General features: G+C 49.5%; 1 protein-coding gene across 1 annotated transcript in view; it reads left to right on the forward strand.

Annotated features, from left to right (window-relative positions):
- ATP6V0A2 (ATPase H+ transporting V0 subunit a2) overlaps nucleotides 1–18,346 on the forward strand; it is a 721,136-nt gene that overhangs the window by 302,346 nt on the left and 400,444 nt on the right. The window contains exon 8 of the mRNA XM_069619692.1: nucleotides 16,112–16,205. Within this exon, the coding sequence (XP_069475793.1) occupies nucleotides 16,112–16,205 (94 nt within the window). The remainder of the gene's footprint in view (nucleotides 1–16,111; nucleotides 16,206–18,346) is intronic.

The following is an 18,346-nucleotide window of genomic DNA, read 5'->3' on the forward strand; positions in this document are numbered from 1 at the left end:
CGAACTCTCCCCCGGTCCCTTGGTAAGGCCTCTGGTTAAAGATGGGTCTGCAATATAGGAGAGCTGGATTCAATACCAGATTCTTTGTTTTCCCACCTCCCTTGGCCTCAACTCCTTCCTCCCCCTTGGGCCCTCTCCTCACCTTAATATTGTAAAAGGTGGATTCTCGGTCCTGCTCCTCGTGGCAGGGGCACGTAGATGTGGGGGGCGAGCAGCGACCAGGTTACTTCACTGGTGCGAGCCCCTCCCCCCCCTCCCCTGTGGGAATCCAGGTCTGCTGCGTCTCTGTAGGTTTGCTGCTTTACAGTCTTTGTATGCAGTTCTTATGTTCCTCTTAGTTCGAATAATAATGTCTTGCTTCTTTCCTTTTAGATATGGAAAGGTATTTTGGTGTTGGTATGCAGTTTGAAGATGAGCATGGGCCAGTAGGCGAAAGCGCGGTGTGCGTGATGCTGTCCGATGAGTAATGCGTGATGCACGACGCTGTTTCGTCTTTTATATTGCTAACCTGTGTCTTTTCTCTCCTTGCAGGTTGCAATGTTCCTCGCCAAGCGCCATAATGTTCCAGCAGTGATACTGACTAGGAGAGGACTACCCAGGTAAGAATTGTGTGGCTTTCTTCATTCAGGAGGAAACGTGAGTAAACGCTTACTAATGCTGTCTTCCTTTCTCCTCTTTCCAGGTTATGGTATTCCAGGATGCATGCGGTGCCGGATGATGGAGTTCGTACCTTCAGCTGAGTGGAACTGAAGTCGGCGATGGATTGAAGACAGGATACTGTTCCAGGTAAGTTTCGTAGTGTTCTTTCTCTCTCTGCAGGTCCTTGGTTTCAGGTAAGCTGGCATCAAAGAACTGGACACAGTGAGCGTTACGCTGCCCACAGCAGAATAACGCAAAGCAATTTCTGCTGTTTGGGTGCGGTTTAAATAGTCTCAGGTAAAGTAGTCCAGGTAAAAGAGTGCCAGGCCTGCCACACCCAAAGTAGTCCAGGTAAAGTAGTCCCAGGCCTGCCACACCCAAAAGACTAGACCGCATAGCTCAGTTCCTTGTAACTGAGCTATGTGTGTGCCTCCATGTTGGCTGAACCCCCCCAAGTTAAATAGTCCCAAGTAAATAGTCCTATTCTAATGTTGGTCTTCATGATGGTTATGAGCCTGGCGCCAAAGGCGCCAGGACTGACTCCAAGAGAGTCTTTGATGAGGTTTTAAGGCCTTTGACCTGGCCCTAACTGGAAGGCTGACTTGCCAGTGAGGGCCAGGGGCAAGGGTCATGACATGATGCTTGCAGGATGTTTACCACATGCATTACTGTGAAACATCATAGCCTTGTCTAACCATATCAGATGTGGAAGAAGCTACTTTCAAAGCTTCACTCTTATGTCCCTCAAATTGTTGGCTTCCATGGTAATTTGCATAATCCACAGGGACTCTGCACCCCCCCTATCCGACTCCAACCTGTCTCACCTACCCTGAATATTCACTCACCTACTTCCCCCTCCTAGCTCCCGCGCTCTCACTTCGATGACATCCACGAAGACCACATCTCCCCACCAAGTCAACTGTATCCCTTTTAATGCCCGCTCCGTAACTAGAAACAGACAAAGCATCTTTGACCTCTTGTCCTCTGACAAGCCCAACCTCGTCTTTATCTCCGAAACCTGGTTCTCCGACGACTTTGCCCCTGTTGGACATGAAGCCCCCCTGGCTACTTGCTCATCCCCCAAAAGGCGGAATGACTGTCCTCTTCAATTCTCATTTCTCCGTCTCCCTCGTCGAATCTCAGACATGCATTTCCTCTTGTGAGTCTGTTCTAGTTAAACTCTCGCTACCACTGACTTTCTCCCACAGCTTCCTACTCATCTTCAGACCCCCTGGTTACGACAGACATTTTGCCAACAACCTCTGATTCTGTAGCTACCGTTCAAGTAAATCACCCATCTCTCACACTCCTTGGAGACTTCAATATCTGGTTCGATATCCCCAACAACCCCATGACCCTTCCGCTAGTTGACAGTCTTGATGTGCTCAACCTCTCCCATCATACGACTGGCCCAACCCACTCAAGGGGGGCACACCCTCGATTCAATTTTCAGCTTGCATGACCTGGTTTATGTATCCCCCCCCAAACCACTCATCTGGACCGATCACTATGTCATCCCCTTCTCTATCCACACCTCTTCCCCTCCTCCTACTGCGCCCCGGCCTCAAATGCTGGAACAAAGTGAAGATCCTTCCTGACCTTGCAGAAGCCCTACTTCTTAGTTCACATACAACACCACCCATCCCCCCCAGACAAAACCTTAACCATCAACTATTGGCTCAATAACTCGCTAACTCCCCTCACACCCTCCCTCCCCGCTTCCTCACACAATGGACCATCCCCTAAATGGTTTACGTCCCACCTGAGGAACGGCAAAAAACAAAATCAATCTGAGCGGATACATAGAGGGCTTTTTTTGGCTCTAAGTATAAATTACCTTCATGTTTTGCTTATAATTCCTATGTCATACCAGATAAAATAACAACATCAATGCTTAAGTGGTCGACTGCTGATATTGAATGGGGCATTAAGAAATGATCCAATTCAAGAGCTGCCGGTCCTGACAACATTCCATCGTGTGTATACAAGGCAGATTGGACATTTTGGGCTAGGATTTTAAAAATAAAATTTGACAAGACTTTGAGCTGAGTGTTCCTTCCAGAATCATGGGTAACTGCTATACTTATTCCCATTTTCAAAAAAAGGAGACTGGTGTCATGATGCCCGCTCCCGGGGAGCCGGTTCAAGCCCTGCGTCCCCGAAAGCGGACATCCAGTCCCCAAGGAAGGACCCAGCAACCCCATATAGGGACCCTTTGGACAGTGTCCTGGCGCCTATGGCTCATAAAAGACATCAGTCCTGGCGCCATAGGCGCCAGGCTCATTATGGATGTGCTTGGGTGCACTTACCTGATTCAGACCATGATGCAGGATCCCGGCCTCCTTGAGGCCTGAAAGGAACTACTTTACCTGTGGGACTAATTTACCATCCGGGCGTGGTCGGGGAAGGATACATACCTGATTGGAGGAAGGATACATACCTGGATCTTCTTCCAAGGCTATTTAAACCCCACCCGAACAGCCACACGTGCTTCCCGTTGTTCTGCATCTAGCAGCTGGACGCTCACCGTGTCTGCTCCTGCATCCTGACTTTTGCCACGCCTGCCAGCATCCTGGATCACCTGCAAAGGAAGAGAAGAAGAGAACAGAAGAAGGAAAAGTCCTTACCTGCTAAATCCGGAGACATCTCGCCGACAATCCTGAAAAGGAAGACTTTTATTTAAAAGCTCATCGCGTCGATCGCTGCAGCGCCGCATTCCACTCACCTTTACTGGGTGCCTCCATGTTCAGCAGCGATCATCCGGATTCGCAGTCACGCCCCAGCGCCTAGGGAGAAAAAGACCAGAACAAAAGGTGAGAGAGAGAAGGGAATAAGGAAAGCTAAATCTCCATGTTAAGACTTACCTGTTGATTCATTCCCTCTTCATTTCGGGTCCGCGCCGCATCCTGGCATTTCCGGACCCCGGCCTCTAAGGGGAAAAAGAGACATCAGCGTTAATGAGCGAATGAAAAGACATTACCAAAAAAACGCTCATTAAAGACTTACCTGATTTCTACAAGGATTTCACCTCATCTCGGGTCGGTGCCTGTTCCCCGGCATTCCGTACCCCGGCCCCTATGGGGAAAAAGACACTAGCATTAGTACATTAATGCATGGACACAAGGGGAGCCTCTTATCAAAAAAACTTACCTGGAAGCCAAACAAGTTTGGTTCTCACCAATCCGAAAATCCAGTGAAGTAACTGGATACCAACGCGCCCCTGCATCAGAAGCAGGATGGAGAGCTTGTCCTCCCAGACCCTAAGGTGAGACGCTATGAGGAATCACAGAAGGGTTTCGAGGAGGGTGAGAGGGGAAAGTGGGAGGCTGATTGCATTGCCCCGCAGACAGTTAATCCCTTATTTTCGCCTACAGAAGGATACTTCTGCGAGCCAGACAAGCCAGATTTGGGGGCCCGGTCCAGTCCGTCTTCCGAACCCTGCGCATCACCTTAGAAGAGGTCACAGCAGCGCGAACCAGACCAGCGCCTCCGTGGGAGTCAGGTGAACGTTACAACTGGCTAAGTCTAGAGAATTATAGGCCAATTTCGTTGACCGATATTGCAGCCAAAATCATCTCTATTCTTATTCTTGTTGACTTGGACAAGCAGTTGGTAACTCATAAGGTATATTCCAAATGTCAAATTGGCTTTAGAAAAGACATGAGTACAACTGTTCCCCTCACCTGGTCTCTGTGGAGGCGTTGGGGCATGGTTGCAGCCCTCCCGGGGATGAGGTCGCTCAGGTCTGACTTCACCCTCTGTGCTTATGTGGTGACTGGTGGTAATAGGTTATGCTGCTAGTGACTGCTCCTGTGTGGAGAATAGGGGGCGTGAGTATGCCAGCTTCTCCAGCATGGGGTCTGGCATGGATTCACATGTTCATGAATATTCCCTGTCGTCAGGCTGGGAATCCTCGGTAAAGAAAAAATCAGTATCAGTTTCGTTTCTGATCTGTCTTTCTTAGTAGTAACCAATCACTGATCTCTGGGTCATACTGCCCCCAGCCAATGACTGCCCTCTCCCTAAGCCCTGCCTCTGGCAGCCATCCTCAAATTTTTACCGCACGCTCAAGTGTTGGGAGTCCTCGTGTTTAGCTCTCGAGTTTTTGCTGCGTTTTCGTGCTTTTTCAGGAGATTTTTTCATTTTATTGGTTTAATCGAGCCTCAAGCTCCACCGTTTCTACCTCCGATAACGGGGACCCATTTCGGAATTCTTCTACGCCCCTCAAGGGTGAAGTTTTCATCGAGTTTACGCTTCTTGGAGGATTCCGGAAGATCTGCGGCCTACCTCAACGGACATGGCCCAGGACAAGGGAAGCTCGACGCCCGGATCCAAGCTGTTCAGGTGCTGCCCTGGATGCGGATTACAAAATGTTTTCAAGGAGGACGAGCATTCGCGATGTCTCTACTGCCTTCATGAGGACAAGAGGCACGTGGAGAAGGACTGTGCGTTCTGCAAGAACCTTTTGAAACGGACCAAGCAAGATCGTCGTTCCCGCCTCGCCGCCTGGCTGGAGAAGGGCACAGCAGGTGAGAAGGCGAAGAAAAAGTCTGAGCGGGCTTCTTAGTCCTGTGAGGGCGCCCCGGCGACGGGGGCCCAACAGAAGGCCAAGCACCGCGAGTCCGCGGCCACCGGGAGCACCGAACCACGGGCTCTTCGGCTGCCAGGCAGGGGGTGACTTCCCCGACACGTTCAACCACGAGCCAGCGCTCAGTTTCGGGGAAGAGGAAGTCCGAGAACCCGGGTAAGCTGCTGGGGCGCACCGGTCGATCTCGAAGGGACCCAAGGGGGAGCGAGGCGCTGACCCTCCCACCAAGGCAAAGGCCCAGGACGCACCTAAGGTGGTGAGGGCTTTGATCCAGCCGGCAAAGGCCTATATCGAAGTGGTCGCTGCGGTCCTGGCGAAGCCGGCTGAGACTACGCCAGTGGAGACGGCCTCTGGGCCCAGAGTATCCCTGCCACTGCGGAGGGAATCCTCTTTCCAGCCCATCGTTAAGACCCCCGTGAAGACCCCGGCGGAAAAAGAGGGGGGGTGGTGGCCATTACAGACTCAGAATCAGCCTCTGAGGAGGATCTGGTGGAAACCATAAAGGGCCTCAACGAGAGGTTCGAGAAAGTTCGATCCCAGGGAAAGGATCCTGCTGAGGAGATCGAAGATAGCGAGGATGAAGACGACGAAGGCCCGGTGGAGCAACCGTCCCTCCCGTCGCAGCCATTGCCAGAGCCTCAGGATAGCTCAGCGGCCATATTGTTGGCAATCCAATCCTTATGTACTGAGATAAGGACGAGGTTACCACAGACCCCGACGGAGGATCCTGTGCCAAGACCGTCGGGAAGCCCCCCGAACAAGCGGAGGAGAGTCCATCCTGCTCCGCCCGTCGTGCCCACAAGGCCTGTGGACCCCTCATCCCCCTCGCCTGACCCTCGGTTGATACGGCGACGAATACGGGGACGGTGGCGATGATACGACGGACATTCCTTCATCGCCTCCCCCTCGGGCCTCACCGCCCGATGAAATTGGCTCCTTTCACACCATGCTAGCCAGGGCGTCCCAGCTCTTCCAACTCTGCCCGAAGGAACAGAAGAAGGAAGGCTTTCTTTATCAACGACGGGAGGCAAAGAGAAAGACGGTCCTGGCAGTGCCGTTGCTCGACCACATCTGGGACGAAGGGCTGGCTGTCCTCAAGAACACTTCTACGACGCCCGCCAAGAGGGACAGGTAGGAGAAGTAGTACCGGGTCCCCGACGCCGCCCACTTGTGCCTCAGGGCCCAGCCTACGCCAGACTTGGTTGTCGCGGCAGCAGCCAAGAAGAAGGCAGCGGGTGCGGCAGCATCAACTTCCACTTCCCCGCCGGACAGTGAGGGCAAGAAGTTGGACTCCATGGGATGACGGGTCATTTCATCGGCGGCAACGATGATTAAGGCGGCTAATGCCTTAGCGATCGTGGCCCGTTATGACAGGGAGCTTTGGTTCAAGTTAGCTCCCCTGCTGGACTTCCTGCCGGACGACAAGAGAGCAGTGGCCCTACAGATTCTTCAGGAAGGCGAGGTGGCGTCGGATCATGCCATAACGGTGGCAATGGACATTGCCGATATCGGATTTCACCAGATGGGCAACGGGGTTTGCCTACGACGACGAGGGTGGCTCAAGGCGACTGACTTCCGCCAGGACGTTCAGACCAAAGTGTTGGATATGCCGTTCGACGGCAGCAACCTTTTTGTGAAGACGGTGGATGAGTCGCTCCAGGCCATCAAGACCGACTTGGAGACGGCCCGGGCCCTAGGGGTACTTCAACAACGACCGCCCTTTTGGAGCTCCGGAGGCAGACAGGGTGCCTCCAAGGGATCCAGCGGTGGCTCTTCTACATACTCCCAGGCGGCCCGCTCCTCGTCCCAGGAGGCCTACAGAGGTTGCAGCAAGCAAGGAGGATCCCGCCGTTGTCAAGGAGGCCAAGGCGGCAAGGCCTCCTCCAAGCAGGACTGAACCGGCCGTAGCGTCGGGCCCCCACTGAAGCACCCCAGTGGGAGGCCGGCTGACGAAGTTCGTCAGCGTGTGGGAGTTCATCTCCACTGACCGTTGAGTGCTGGACACCCTGGCCAACGGGCACTCGCTGGAATTCCAAAAGAAGTGTCCTCGCATTCCTCCCGTGGCCAGGAAGGAGAATCACGTCCCTCAACTGCTGTTGGAGGTAAGGGCGATGCTCAAGAAAGGTGCCATCGAGCTCGTCCCCAGGAGGCTCCGGGGCTCCGGAGTGTACTCAAGGTACTTCCTCGCCAAAAAGAAGACGGGCGGTTGGCGGCCCATCCTGGACCTGCGTCGGTTAAACAAGTACATCAAGGCACAGAAATTCAGGATGGTCACCCTCCAGCATGTGCTGGGTCAGCTGGAGGAGGGCGACTTCCTACCGTCGTTGGACCTGGAGGATGCTAACTTCCACACCCCCATTTTAAAAGGACACAGGAAGTTTCTCAGGTTCGTGGTTCAGGGACGCCACTACCAATTCAGAGCCTTGCCGTTCGGATTAAAGTCGGCACCCAGGGTATTCACCAAGTACCTGGCACCAGTGGCGGCGCGGCTGCGCCTGCAGGGGATCCACGTCTACCCCTACCTGGACGACTGGCTAATCCGTGCAAGGACAAGAGAACTCGCCGTCGAACACACAGCGAGGACCGTCCGGCTGCTCACGGAACTGGGATTCGTCATTAACTACCCCAAATCCCATCTGGTTCTGTCACAAGTAGCACTGTTTCTGAGAGCGAAGCTCGATACAGTGGGGCAATTGGCCTCCCCGTCAGAGGAGAGGACGAAGGCCATCTTGGGGAAGATGCAACGCCTGCTAGCCACGGACGTGGCCAGGGTCAGGTCCATCAAGTCCCTCCTCGAGATGATGTCCTCATGCATCTACCTTGTACCCCTTTGCAAACTTCAGATGCGTCCGCTACAGGAGTTGCTCGACGCCCGCTGGTTTCAGGCGACGGGCTGCTTCAAAGACAGGATCCCTCTCGACGAGGAGTTCCGTCGGCGATAATATGGTGGGGTACCCGTGCGCATCTGACGGCAGGCACAGACTTTCATACCCCGGCGTTTCAGGAGACTGTGACGACGGAAGCCTCCCTGGAGGGTTCGGGGGCCCACACCGGAGATCTCCACGCAAGAGGCCTTTGGCTCCAAGATGAGAGGTGTCTCCACATCAACATTCTGGAGCTTCGAGCAGTGTTCTGGGCACTCAAGTCGTTCCATCCCTCAAGGACAAAGTGGTGAGGATCTTCACTGACAACACCACCACGATGTTCTACATCCGGAAGCAGGGAGGCACCAGATCCCCAGCCCTATCCAAGGAGGCCCAGGATCTGTGGCACTGGGCCGTCGCCCAGGGGATGTTTCTGGTTCCCTTCCACTTGGCAGGAATAAAAAACACCATCGCTGACTCACTCAGCAGGGAGCTGCGCTCGTGCCACGAGTGGGAACTACGTCAGGACCAGGTGGATCGGCTCTTTCGACGATGGGGCAAACCCCGGATCGACCTTTTCGCGACGGCGACGAACTCCAAGTGCTAGAGGTTCACCAGCAGGTTCCCGCAGCAGAGGAGCATGGGCGATGCTTTCTTGTTCCCTTGGGACGGCCTGTTTCTATACGCGTTCCCTCCGTTGCCGTTGCTGCTCCGTCTCATCAACCAGCTCAAGAAGTCCAGGTGCAGAATGATCCTCGTTGCACCGGCGTTGCCGAGGCAGATCTGGTTCCCGGACCTTCTGGACTTGTCAACGTCCCCACCAGTCAAGCTGCTGGCGGACGCGGATCTTCTCTCCAGAGAAGGAGGCGCCATTCTTCATCACGACCTGGAGTCGCTGAACTTGCAGGCCTGGCTCCTGCAGCACTAGAGTTTGGAGGGTACGATATCCCGGCTGACTGCAGAGAGGTTCTTGCAAAAGCCAGGGCGTCCTCAACTCTCAAGTGCTACGGACATAAGTGGAAGAGGTTCTCTGTCTGGTGCCGTGCACAGAAGTTTAACCCTCTGCGGATTACGGCCCCTCAAGTACTGCCGTACCTACTGTCGCTGGCCAAAGCTGGACTGGCTCACGCCTCCATCAAAATACATCTGGCTGCCATCTCCCGATATACCAGGACTACAAGACGGGCGTCCTTGTGGTCTCATCGCCTGGTGAAGGAATTTATGAAGGGACTGTTCCGATCGTTCCCGCCGGTGAAGGCTCGAGCCCTGGCATGGGAGCTTAATGTGGTGCTGACCAGGCTCATGGGGGGCCCCATTCGAGCCTATGCATTCGGCGCCTTTGAAGTTCCTGTCGTGGAAGACAGCGTTCCTCGTGGCCATCACCTCCGCACGACGAGTGGGAGAGATCCAGGCCCTATCTTACAAGCCTCCATACTTGACTTTTCACGACACGAGGGTGGTGCTGAGGACGCACACCTCCTTCATGCCCAAGGTGCCGTCGGACTTCCACCTCAACGAGCCCTTGGTGTTACCAGTTTTCTTCCCATCGCCTTCGACGCCGGCCGAGAGGACTTTGCACTCACTGGATGTAGCTGGAGCGCTGAAGTTCTACGTGGACCGCACAAAGAGTTTTCAGAAGACGTCACAGCTGTTTGTGAACTTTGGGACTGTGAATCAAGGGAAGGCTCTCTCGAAGACTTCCATTTCCAGATGGCTCTCCGGCTGCATCATGCACTGTCACCGGTTGGCAAACCGACCTCTACCCGGCCGTCCGAGAGCCCATTCGACCAGAGCGATCGCTGCTACCACGGCGTTCCTGTCTGGTGTGCCTCTGCTGGACATCTGCAGGGTTGCTACGTGGAGGTCGACGCACACCTTAACAAGATTCTACTGTGTCGATCGGGACTCCAGGGAGGAGTCCAGGGTCGGCCAAGCAGTGCTGCGCAACCTGTTCGCTTAAGGTGAGCCTGGTGAGGAGGTAAGAGATGCTTAATGTTGAGTTGTTGTATTGCTTAATGTTGAGCCTGTTGCCACCTCCCGTGGTTGTGCATGTGTGTACTGCTATGTATTCTTTTATTCATGAGCATGTGAATCCATGCCAGACCCCATGCTGGAGAAGGAACAAGTTACTTACCTGTAACTGTTGTTCTGCAGCATGGGTCTGGCATAGATTCACATGCGAACGCTCCCGCCTACCCCTCTGCGGCTCTTCACTGGGTCATACTGCCACTTTACGTGCTACCAAATCTGAGGATGGCTGCCAGAGGCGGGGCTTATGGAGAGGGCAGTCATTGGCTGGGAGCAGTATGACCCAGAGATCAATGATTAGTTACTACTAAGAAAGACAGATCAGAAACGAAACTGATACTGATTTTTTCTTTACCGAAGATTCCCAGCCTGACGACTGGGAATATTCATGAGCATGCGAATCCATGCCAGACCCATGCTGGAGAACAACAGTTACAGGTAAGTAACTTGTTCCTTATGCGCCTGGTCCCCTTTCAGATTCCTTCTCCCAAACGTGGTACCCGTGGGATGCGCTGTCCCTGGAAAGCTCACCTGTTGATTAGTTTTGGCGAGCACTCTGTCCTGCTGCTTCTGGCAGGGGCGCTTGTATGATCTGGACCGAGTTCCTTCACTGGTCCATTGCACGTGGTAGTCTAGTCCTGCTGCAACTAAGCCACTATACTTCAGGTAAGTGTTCCTGTTTGCCTTTGTCTTTCCTCGTCTGTTTTTGTTGTATAGTAAAGTTTGTTGTCTTGTATTGCTAGACGGATGTTCTAACCTTGTCTGTCTTCTTCTTCACAGGGTCAGAGTTCGTGGATGCAGAGTGCGGTGCTGCGGCGTCGGGATCAAGATCACTGGGTGTCAGGAGATGAGTCTGCAGATGAAGCACCGGTTTCCTGGAGGTGAGTATGCAGGAAAACGCCTGGTTTCAAAGCTAAGTGAACTGGTCCAAGCGGCAGTGAGCATCCCGTTGTGCGCAAGTGCACAGTAACGCAAAGCACTGGCCTTAAGGATGGAGCAGCATATATAGCTGAGCTTCTGAAGCCACGCCTTCCAGGTTCAGCCTGCCTGCCACACCAGATGAGTCAGCACATGAGGATGTTCTCTGGAATAAAGGCTTTCAGCTCCTGGAAAGTTCTTGTAAAGTAAAAGCACTCCTGCACTGAAATAACGTGTTCCTGCTCACATCTCTATATGAGCCTGGATTCAGGACTGAGTCCAGCCAGGGCCATTGCCCCATCACTAGATTGTGTGTTTTTTGTGTTCTGGGGCCTGTGGCCATGACAACAACCCTGAATGCAACAGTCATGGCCCATTTATTAGCAAGGACCAAATCAAAAGAGCTTAGTCCTTTATACATAGCATCTATTGATATGACCACCGCTTTTGATACAGTGGTAAGTGATCTGCTATGGTCAGATGTATAAACTTGGTATTCCAGTCTACTTAATTAATTGGATTGCCAAATTCCATCAGAATACATTGTATAGGATTAGAATGACAAAGGAGGGTGCACTGACTGAATCGGTCAGATCATACTTAGGATTAAAACAAGGATGTAACTAAGCTGTTTAATTTATATCTTAGTGACTTAGATGAGATTTGGAATACCAATGATATATTCCCTGCACGTCTATGTTCCCTAAGATTGAATTGGATAGCGGTTGCAGATGATAGTTTTATTTGACTGGACTCCAGCATGTTTACAGAGAAAATTGCAAATGTTTTCTGAATATGTATTCCAACATAATTTGAAACCTAAAACGAACATCATGCTATTTAACGCAGGTAAATAACTGAAAAAATGTGTATGGAATTTAGACGGAAAAGTGATTAATCATCCTGAGTAATTTACTTACCTGGGTTATCGGTTGAGAAATTCCTGAAGAATGAAAGATTGAATAGAGTATTTACACTCTAAGGCAAGACAGCTTTTGTGTCAGATGAAAGTCATATTTGTAAAGTATTGCAAATTTTCTCTGATCCCGCTATTGGATTTTTTTACTCTGAAGGTGGAACCTGTGCTATTGTTCTCTTTGGATTTCTGTTTACACGATGTGAAACGTCAACTTAATTCCTTACAGGGTAAATTGCTAAAACCAGCCATTCAATTGTCAGCATCCATTCCCAACTGTATTATCATTCACGAGTTAGGATTGATATCTCTTGCATGTAGATGGGACTGGAGAGCTCTTGCAAACTATAGTAAGATTATGAATACACCAATTAATTCACTTTGCCAGGACTTGAATTATATGATTAAAGGTTGTAGCTCTAGTTCGCTAATGGCATATGGCTCAAGGATGAAAGCAATTCTGGAGGAATTGGGTGTTGGTCAAACTGATCTATACATGCGACCTTGTTATATCAAACAAAAGCTTTTTGAACATGATTGGTCAGTGACCATTGAAGAATTAGCAATGTTTAAGGAATACAAGGAATATGCGAAGTATGCACGTAAAAGGGAAGGATGTTGCTTATATCTATCAATCTTTCCTTGCAAATTGAATCAGTTACATATACTAGAAAGAACCAAGCATTGGGGTCATTCAAGAGACTCCAACAAGAGGATGAATTGTCAATTTCCCAATTTTATTGAACCTGAAGAGACTTTTGAAACATCTGATATTGGAGTGTCCGTATTTTAAAAATGCTAGAACCACTTTGTTGATGCGATTTGTTAATATTAATTATGTAGACTGTATGGAGATCTTGTGCAATCGAATGATGCTGTGGCAAGGGAAAGCACTAATCATTGTACTTGTTGCATTTGTTATGTTATGCATTCATAAAGAAGATCGATGACGAATTATTACTACTATAATTAAGGGGTACATACTTAATAGTAGTTGAATGAATTGATGCCTTTTAGTATCTGTAATATTTGTGTATAATTTGTCCGAATTTTAAATGTGGTTTGTTTTAAAAAAATAAAAAAATAAAAAAAATTCTATTTTTAACTTCGAGAAGATTTTAATTGAATTGTTATGGAAGATTTGTATAATTCAAATTCATTTTGTAAAGGTTTAAATTTTGAAACGAAAAAAACAACAAAAAAAGAATCACTCTCTGCAATGCAAATGGCAAGCATCTAAAACCGATCTGAGCAGATCCATGGACGCCTTGCACCACCGTAACTACAAAGCCGAAATCCGAAAGGCCAAAAAAGCCTATTACATTAAACGAATTCTGAAGTGTGGCAACCGCAGCAAAGAACTCCACAGGTTCATATCAGAATTCGTCAAACTCACTTGCACCTCTACCCAATCCACCCCATCTCAAACACTCTGCGATTCCCTCTCCCTACACTTCTACCCTACCGCTCTTGACAGAACGACTACCCTTAACACCAAACTGTCCTCCCTCTCCACCCTCCCACCACGTAATCCCCACCTCAACCACTTGCCCCGAAACCCAACTTGCCTACCAATGACTCCTTTAAACCCATCTCCAGAGAAGAGTTCCTTGACCTTCTGTGCCAGCAAACCGTCCAGAGCGCCCCTCGACCCCTGCCCCGCTTCTGTCCTAAAAGAAATATTCTCGTCTACCTGCGCAGGAGAACATGCAAGAGCCATACTAAATGACTCCCTCACCTCTGGCATTTTCCCCAATGCCTTCAAAATAGCGCATATTAAGCCTCTTCTTAAAAAGACATCCCTCAACCCCAAAAGCTACATACCTATCTCCAGCACCAGATTCCTTGCAAAACTCATCGACCGAACAGCATACTCCCAGATTAACGCCTTTGTAGAATCCAACGGCCTGCTCGACCACGCTCAATCAGGCCACGACATGGAACTGAAACCACTCTGACCTCGATCTGGGATAATCTTAAGGTCACTGCAGACTCAGAAGGATGCGCTGCATTAATTCTCCTCGATCTCTCTGCAGCCTTTGACACAGTTAACCACTCAATCCTCCTTGACCACCTCCACTCGCTTGGAATCCGTGGCACTGCTCCCAAGTGGATCGCCTCCTTACTCAGCAACAGGAAACAAATAACCCTCCTCTTCCCTTTTGTCTCAGTTGCCCGCTCCGTGAACACTGGAGTACCGCAAGGCGCATGCCTATCTGCTCTCCTGTTCAACCTCTATATGACCACCCTTCCTGGAATCATCCGCATGCACAACATCTCATGCTACAACAATGCTGACAATACCCAAATCATCCTAAGAATCCCCAATTCAGGCACCAACCCCCACCTCTTAAACCCGGAATCATGGTGTGCGGCAATACTGCCCTTCTACCTCATCCGCTTCCATGGCCCCCGTCCCTCGGCTCCTCTATCCCCCCCTCCAACACAGTAAAAAAACCTAGGCTGCACTATGGACTTAGGCCTAACCCTCTGCCGTCAGATCAACATGTCTAAATGCTGTCACTACCAACCACCGCAAACTTCTCAAACGCATTTTCCCCTCTCCTTCCCAAACAGACTTGCTGCAGTTATGGCCATTGTGATGTCGAGACTGGACTATGCCAACTCCCTATGCCTAGGAGCCCCGGCATACAAACTCCAAAGAGCCCAAAACGCGGCCGCAAAACTGCTCCTTGCCCTAGGTCCTAGAGACCACATCTCACCAGCTCTCCGAACCCTCCACTGGCTCCCGGTCGGACGAAGGACTACTTTCAAGACACTATGCATCACTCACCGAGCTGTGCACAAGTCCGCCCCGTTATACCTACAACAGAAGTTAAAACCATACCTCCCATCTCGCACCCTAAAATCAAGCATTGCCCTCCTTCTAGTAATTCCAGCTACTAACTCTGTCAGGATTGGAGGGTCCACCTTCTCGACCATGGCTCCTACTCTATGGAACTCACTTCCCCCTCATATTTGACACACCCATGATTATATGACATTCCGCAAAGCTCTAAAGACGTGGCTCTTTCCATAATGCCAACCACGATCATTCTGTAGCGACTAACCTAGCATCCAATGACTTATTACTCAATGTGATTCCACGCAATGTCACCACTGAATACGCCTAATGACATGCTCCCTACTAGACCTTCCTCTCTCTACTGACCTGGACTACGGTCCCCAAGGGCGTTCAACCTACTAGCGCTTTGAGGTCATAACAATGATATATAGAGCACTATATAAATGCCAAATAACATAACATAACATTATCCTAAAGGATTGAAATTGTACAATTAAACCTACACTGTACTAATTTGATAAAGATTCTCATGTGTTAGAATAGTTGGAGTTGTCTTGTTATTCAGAGTTTTTGGGCTCCAAGGTGCACCCTTAACATGCAAAAGGACATGGACAACGTGATGTGGTTTTAAGGACTGTGTGGTGCTTTTTGAGTTAGTAGCTACAATGAGGAGCAGCGAAAATTATCAAATAAAATCCACCAAAAAAGTGGATTTATGCAATGTCGTTAGTACTTCTTCAATGTAATGATGTAGCCCAATGCTTTACACATCTGTTGTGCTGGTACTTGACAGTTCTGCCCTTTCCTCAGTCATTTGTCAGAAGAAACATTTGTTGTACTTTGCCTTGATAATACAGATCTTTGGTTACTTAGCTGCTTAGTTGCTGATCTTTTGACCGTGTCGACTGGGTTACTATGTCCTCTTTCAGCAGCAGTTGATAGGAATACTTTGTGTGGTTCCACGTAGGTCATGATGTCTCTGTGTGTCTCAAATTGTAAATGTGTGTTTTTAAACTGTTTAACTGTCCAGTGTGCCATGTTATAGTCTCCCATTTACACATTTTCACCCCATCACCTCCTTCTTTGTTTTATTTTTTGATAATCTCATCTCACCTAGATGGCACACCTCGCTGTTCCCGAGGTAAGCACCTCACGTCCAAGATGCTCCTGCTCCTGCTTTAACAAATGTTCTCTGTAAAGTGTCTCCTGCTCTTTGTAGTTTGGTCTGTGCCAGATCAAATACCCTTTGAAAAATATATGCAAATGGACACTTAATGTGTCCATTGAAGCTTCTTCTATGATATTGCTAGTCCTCCAAAAGCTGTAAAAACATTATCATTCTTTTCCTCCAGTTACCACTGTCATATCTACCCTTATCCTAACTCGCCTGAGGAGCGAAAAGAGGTTCTTGAAGGACTGAAGACTCGCATTGAGGATCTGCATACGGTAAATTAGGACTATTATTATTGTCATGTTTTTATATTGCGCTTCATGCCAGATTCTTTCCACTCCTGGGCCCAGTAATGATGAGCTCTTTTGTTAATCTGATTGCATGGTACTGCATTTATGGACCTCAGAAGGATGAAAGGCTGAGTCGGCCCTTGTGAACTGCAGGCTAGCCCCATCTTTGAGGTGAGCTATCCATTCAGCTCTAGCGGGAAACAAGAGCAGGTTATTTTATTTGTTACCTTTTGGCAGTCATTAACCATTGCAAGACTTCATCCAATCTGCATACAGAAATGTGGCTACTGATAAGCTGTTTGTTGACAAGGAAATCCCTTGCTTGACTCCTCGTCCAATCTTGAGTAGGGATGGAGAAATGAATATTGTGAGAAACCTGATGGTTTTCTCTCACCCACTCCCCCGGGATCTTCCATTCATGTGGCCAGGGAAGAGCATCGCTTTTGTATCCCGACCCTGGGGGTGGACAAGGGAGGGAGGATCACTGGAGTGGAGGGTCATGGGAGACTGGGCAGAGAATACCCGAGGGGGAGACATGGTGTTCCCCATCCCCCATTTCCCATCCGAAACCCCTTCTTCAGGTTTCATGGGATATTTGCAATCCCATTCCCTCTCCCCCTCCCCATTTCTGGCAAATACTGGGAAGAAGAAGAGGCAACAGAGAGTAGTGATGATTACCTGGATGAAACACCTTGAGAAACAAAAGAAGACTGCCACCTACTACCATTAGGTTGTCCCATTAATAGGGTCAGGCAGTGTTGAGCATTTCACACAGACTACTCACACCTGACTCTTATGTGGAGGAGTGCTTGTTCCCTTGGGAGGTGTGCCGTTCCCAAGCGGGTATGAGGGGCAGGTGGTGAGACCCTGACCTCGATCCCATATGCCTTCAGAGGACCGTGTTCCAGCTCAACGCTACCCAGGGAGTTTTAAAGGGGAAAGTAATGAGAAATTCGGGGGGGGCATGCAGCTAGCTGGAGTGGGAAGGGAGAAAATGGCGTCATGAAGCGGAAAGCCAAAAAGATAACTGAAAAACAAGAAAGTTATGAATCCATTTGTTTTCTTGATGTCCACTATTGTCCATAGGGAGAGAGGCATTGTGGGAATTGTAGTTAGAAGCCAAGTTATGAGACAGCCAAAGGGGTCTGTGACCTGCATGTATGAGAAAGTTAAAGGGGTCTTGGACCCATGTAATAAAGAAGAAATACTTGAAACGCAAGCATTGCCTCAGCCAAAAGACAGCCTGTTTTGTTTCAAGGAAGGACAGAAATAAAAGGATGCGAGTTCCCACTAAAGGAAAGCAAGAATAAAAGTTTAAAGGTTCAAGTGCCATAGAAAAAAGAAAACATAATTAAAGCGTGCTAGAGGCACAGAGCTAAAGGGAGCGCAAAAGAAGCCAAAAGGCCTGAAAGTAAATGAGAAGGGTGCGAGGTGGCACAAAAGTGAAGTCGAGGTGTAAGTGAGCACAGGTGAACGAAACAAGTGTGCAAGAGGCACGGAAAGGAAAAGGACAGTTTCAAGGGTGCATGAAAGCAAAGAAAAAAATGTGTAAGAGGCACAGTGAAGAGAAAGGGAACCCAAAGGGAAGTTGCCAGGGGCACGGCAAGCCGAGAGAAAGCAAGACAAGGAAGGTGCAAGTGAGCCCAACAAAGTGGACGATAACCAAGGGATGCAGGAAGCACCTGGAAAAGGAAAGGATAGAAGAGAAACAAGTACAGGAAATACAGAGAGGTGGCAGTGGTCGCGATTAGGATGAGCCAAGAACCTAGCATTTTCAAAAGTTAGATATTACCACATGAGAAGGTTATATGTGAAAGGAATTGTAAATAAGAGAAAGGCACATCTTAACAAGTTGACATTTTGTGTTTGAAACTGGACTCGTGTTAGGGAATTGAAAGGAACTGAGCTTGGGGAAGGGAACCCTAACAGGCCTAGCAAAACTGCACTTGTGTTTGAAACTGAAGGGGCCTGAGATTGTGCAAGGGAACCATAAGAGGCCTAACAAAGGTGATCTTTTATTCGGTGAAACAAGGACGCATAAGCTTGGAGAAGGGAACCCTAAGAAGCCTGGAAGAAACTGCATTATATTTTTGTTTGATTTGAAACTTGGAAGGATTGAAGCTTGA

This window comes from Ambystoma mexicanum, chromosome 10, assembly GCF_040938575.1.
Source record: "Ambystoma mexicanum isolate Mex_15411 chromosome 10, UKY_AmexF1_1, whole genome shotgun sequence".
Lineage (NCBI taxonomy): Eukaryota > Metazoa > Chordata > Amphibia > Caudata > Ambystomatidae > Ambystoma > Ambystoma mexicanum.